At 53.9% G+C, this 4919-nt stretch overlaps 2 protein-coding genes across 2 annotated transcripts in view; both read left to right on the top strand.

The window, feature by feature from the left end:
* Positions 1-2744, top strand: part of POLE4 (polymerase (DNA-directed), epsilon 4, accessory subunit) — a 17983-nt gene extending 15239 nt beyond the window's left edge. The window contains exons 7-9 of the mRNA XM_009880620.1: positions 1024-1205; positions 1784-1842; positions 2594-2744. Of these exons, the coding sequence (XP_009878922.1) occupies positions 1024-1205; positions 1784-1842; positions 2594-2744 (392 nt within the window). The remainder of the gene's footprint in view (positions 1-1023; positions 1206-1783; positions 1843-2593) is intronic.
* Positions 2745-4810: 2066 nt separating this feature from the next.
* The window catches only part of LOC104282498 (bone morphogenetic protein 2-like), a 4072-nt gene continuing 3963 nt past the window's right edge, over positions 4811-4919 (top strand). The window contains exon 1 of the mRNA XM_009880594.1: positions 4811-4862. Within this exon, the coding sequence (XP_009878896.1) occupies positions 4811-4862 (52 nt within the window). The remainder of the gene's footprint in view (positions 4863-4919) is intronic.

The following is a 4919-nucleotide window of genomic DNA, read 5'->3' as shown; positions in this document are numbered from 1 at the left end:
GACTTGGTCCTGCAGCCCTGGAACTGGGGTCATCGCCTGCCTTCCCTTCCCTCCTCTCTTGTACCAGCCTTCCTCCCTCCCGCGACACGGGTAGAGCAGATTCAAGAGGAAACAGCCTCAGTTTGTGCCAGGGGACATTTAGATTGGATATTAGGAAAAATTTCTTCACCAAATGAGTTGTCAAGCACTGGAAGAGGCTGCCCAGGGCAGTGGTGGAGTTGCCATCCCTGGAGGGATTTACCAGAGGGGCAGATGTGGTGCTGAGGGACACGGGTTAGTGATGGACTTGGCAGTGTCAGGTTGATGGTTGGACTTGATGATCTGAAAGGTCCTGTCCAACCCAGATGGTTCTATGATTCTATTCGAACTTGTGCTGGTGTGGGGAGATGCTGTCTCCATCACTGCAGCCCCGGCCAGCTCGTCTGCTTGCATGGAGAGCTGAGAGCACAGCCCAAAGCAAATCCTTTGGAGAAGCCCAGGGAATATATCTCCAGGAGAGCCAGGGACACTGGCTCCAGCATCTGAGAAGCCTATGCGGGGCACAGTCCTCTGGCAAATCCAGAGAGAAATGCCGAATAAGTGAATGTTAAATAATGTTCCCCAGCTCCCTGGCATGAAAGCATGTCTCTGGAAAAAGCACTCCCATTAATATTTTATGTTCAAAGACCTTTTTTCTCAAAGATAATGTGTAGTAGCTCAGGCCGTCTCCCTGGAGCTCGGGCTTTCACAGGGTCAGGTGCAGGACTCACAATCTGTGCCCAGAGTAACCTCTCTTTGCCCTGTGCTCTGAAACGGAGACAGAGGAACAAAAGCTGTCACTGAGGTCCTGAGCTGGTGAGGGAACGAGTCCCAGACTCTCAGCTGGGGACCTTCACAGAGAAAACAGCACTTTCTGTGCCGGGTGCTGGATGCCGGGGGCTGACACTGCGTCTGTGCCACAGGGCAGACCCCTGGTGAAGATGCTGCTGCCATAGTGGCTTCAAATGCAGCCCCGCGTTAAATTTCCTTCTTGTTTCCTTGCAGATGGACTTTTCTGCCTGCCCACAAAGTTCAGCACTGCTCTAGTCAAAAACCCACAAGGTGGGGAGGTGGTTCGGACGCTGGAGAACTGTGAAATGAAGGAAAAATGCTATCGCGTTTCCCAGGTGGAATATTATTACGAAATCGTGCACAACTCTGCGGGATACAGGGAGGAACGGCTCAAGGTTGGTCTCCTGCCTCTCGGCCTCGTCTCTGGTGGGCTCAGCTGTGCTGCTGTGCCCATGCTGGGGGGTGAGTAGCTGGTGGATGCTCTGCTGTGAGCAGCTTCACCCTGGTAGAGCTAAGCACACCCTGGCCACAAACTATAGTGGTAAAAAAATCTCACCTTTACATTATCTTATGCTATAAATGTATTTCACTGCCACTGATTTGTGTGTACATCAGAGCTATAAAGTAACAAATGGCCTTTTCTTTGGGGTGAGGATTTCTTTAAAAAAATAATTAAGGGAGGAGTGAGAGATTTATTTTGAAAATTATTTAATCATTCAGTATGTCTTAAGCTCAGTTCAGCGGAGACTCTACTTCAACATACCTTTGTGCACAGGGACCTCTGACTCAAAAAACACCGGTGTGCCCCCAAAATACTTCTCCTTACATGCTTTGCCTCGCTGCTGCGCTTTCTCAGGGCTGTATGTTCAGCCTGAGGATGGAGGGCGAAGTGACAGGCAGCCGGTCCCCTGGGGTGTCCCCAGCGAAGGTGCTGCAGGGGATTTTCACGCCTTTGTTTTGCAAATCTTTGCAGGAAATTGATGTGGGAAGGTGCTTGGGCAGCTGCTCCTCCGGGGATCCCTGCTTGCTTAGGTAAGCACAGCTGCTGGGATCCAGCCGTCCTGGTTCCCAGGCGCATCCACACACATTCAGAGGCAGACAAGACGGGAGTTTTGCCGCTCCTCTCACGGAACGCAGCTGCTGCTCTCGGGGCAGGACTGGGGAGGGTGACCCAGGAGCAGGTTTTGGGTGGCACCCACAGCTCACCCTCTGGGCGGTGTCTAACCATGAAGCTGCAGCAGAGCAGCGTTTGCAGCGGTGCTACAGCAACACGCTGCTCCGTCGCTTCAAGGGATAAAGAAAAACCCACTGCTGATGATGCCGAATTCGGCCTGTTGGGCAACTGGTTATAGAGCTTATGGTCCCCCATGGCAGCAGACACAGATGGGAAGAGGGTCCTGACAGTGGCTTTCTCATACTGTTCCTGCTCCCTGCCTGTGATGCTGTGGAGCAGGAGGAGGAGGAAGAGGAGAGGGATGTTGTGGCACAGAGTTGGTCCAGACAGTTGTTTCAGGCCAGGGAGGCAGCGCTTTGTGTCACTTGCAGACCCAGAAATTTGGTGAATTCAAAGGGAAGCAAACCAAACCACAAAGAAATAAATAATCCCTGCTTTGCGCAGGCAGAGAGGGAGGAGACTGTTTGCTGAGCTACACCAGGAGTAAGGAGTAGATGGTGCCAGGGGAACGCTGCCTCCCTTCTCCCCCACCCTGCTCGGGGTGATGAAACGCGGGGCCCCAGGGCATGGGGGGGACAGGGGACAAACTGGGTTTGTCTCTAACTGCAGGGAGCCCCAAGGCAGAGGGAAATGTCTGGTTTGGGCAGAAGCTGCCTCAAGCCACTGCACCCCTCACCGATACGACGTACACACGTTCATGAGCCACCGAGACCGCGTTCGAACCGTTGTTTCCATCCGGCAGTGCAAGTGCAGGGGGTAGCGGGGCTGGGGACCTGCAGGTGGGGCTCCTGCAAGACCCCCACCAGACTGTCTGTAGCATATGTAAATGAGAGGAGGCTATTTTTTGAATAAAAGCTGGTTTAAACAATGCTTGTATAAATTAATCCTCTGCAAAATGTTTTGCAGCTTGTAAAATTAACATCATGGGCAATTCACAGCTCCTTGGGGCTCTGCTGTGCAGCTCCCCTTCAGTTTGCCCAAGCATCCCAGGAGGATGCGGCACATGTAGAGGGATGCAGCCACCTGGCATGGGCCGGGGGTGGCATGGGCCCAGCCACTCTGATTTACGAAATGGGAAGCAGGAGAGGCAAACAGGCAGGTAAGCATGTCGGGACAGAGATGTCCCCTCTACAGGCAGCCCCACTTATCCTGCAGGACATGCCGCTGCCACTGGTGAGCTGGGAAGAGGAAGGAAAGGATCCAGAGGATACCAATAGTTTCCTCTATCAATTAACTCAAGCCTGTCATTGACTCCCTGCCTATTTAGGGTAATTAACAGCCCTTTCATCCACCAAACATTGGGTTAGAATAAATTAGACACAAACGGGGCAAGTAGCCTTCGGGTTGTCTCCAATTGCATTGGCCTGGAAGTGCTTGGGCCAGGGAGTGCTGCTCAGTCCCTGCCGGCAGACAGACAGATGGATGGTGCTGTCTCCGCTCCTGCACCTTCCCCTCTTGGTGCCAAGCCTTTCGCAGAGCCCGTACCTGTGGGCCTCATTCACAGGGGATTTCCCTTTAAGATCTAACAGGCTTTTCTGATCCTGCTCTTTCTCTCTGATGCTCTGGCAGGTATTGTATAAGGCAGGACAGTCTGTGCCTGTTTCCCTCCAACTGGAGATGAGTTATTGCTGGAGGAGCCTCTGTCTCTCCTCTCCAGCTGCTGAGCCCCTGCCTGGGCCAGCCAGGACCTGCCACGGAGGCGGTGTGTCCTGGCCTGGAGGTGACATGGCAGCAAAGATGCGGGCTTTCGGCATGTCCACCCAAAGCCCAAAGTGTGTATTGTATAATGCTATTTTTTTCCATTCAGTCACATGGCATTAAAACAAACAGCAAATGTAGAGACTCCAAGTGCACTGTGTCAACACGTCCACCTTCACCAACCCAGTTTCTCTCTGACTGGGGAATAAGAGCAAAAGAATTGGCTTTTATCCCATCATCTGGTATGCATAGTGTTCTCCTGATATTTAATTAATATTGAGCATTCATGAATTACCAGCAAAGGCCTTTTAATCCCCAGGAAGCCAACTGACTATTTTTTTTAACAGACAAAGCTTAATTTCAGTTTGGTTCCTCCTGCTGCTGAGTTACTGCCACAGCCCAGGGACCGGCAGCACTGTGGGGGGAAGCTGCAGCCCCTGGGACTGCCCATTCTCTGCTGGAAACCCGCTTTGCCCCATGGCCTCGGCTCACCAGGCTCCTTTCCACGGGCATCGCAATGGGGAGCATCGGGAGATGTGCAGTCTGGGCCGCCCCTGCTGCCTGAAGAGTCCGCAGGTACCCACCCTGCACACTTGATAGGGACATGGGATGGGGACAGCGGTGTGACACCGAGCCCCCCTCGATCCTCCTCACTCCCTGCAGTGGCTGCAGCATGGGGAAGCAGGAGCCACTGCAGCAGGACAGCAGCGGGAAGGGGATGCTCGTCCAGCCTGCTTGGCTCTTGGAGGGGCTGCATTCCTCCACACAAATGTCCTCCTGTTTGTCCCATTAGTGCCATCATTAAAAACCAGTTAGTCTCCTATGGAGAACAAACGCAGCCCAGCCAGGACCTTGCCGAGGGGCTACACGGCCCCAGACCCCCATGTCCCCTGCCAGCCCGGGGGAGCGCTGGGGTGAACCCTCCTCCCCTCCCACTTGTGTACTGGGGCTAATTGGTGCAGGGTGCCCAGGAGCCCAGCTTCGCACCTTGTTAGCACGGCAATTAGCTCTCTTTACCCTCCTGATTGCTCATGTGCATATTTGACTCCAATCCATCTTTCCAGCGAGTTATAAATGCAGCACCGGAGAGACAGTGGGGAGAGGAGCTGGGGCAGCGATTGCAGAGTCATGCTGGGGACTGTCCTGCTGCTGCTGGCCCTGGCCAAACCCGTGTGCCCGAGCCCAGACAGCACAGCAAGCCGGCGGGCCGAGGCGCTGAAGAGGCCTGTGGAGGGGC

The sequence above is a fragment of the Charadrius vociferus genome, unplaced genomic scaffold, assembly GCF_000708025.1.
Source record: "Charadrius vociferus isolate BGI_N301 unplaced genomic scaffold, ASM70802v2 scaffold702, whole genome shotgun sequence".
Classification (NCBI taxonomy): domain Eukaryota; kingdom Metazoa; phylum Chordata; class Aves; order Charadriiformes; family Charadriidae; genus Charadrius; species Charadrius vociferus.
Note: the sequence above shows the minus strand (reverse complement) of the source record. Positions and strands in the feature narration are given on the sequence as shown.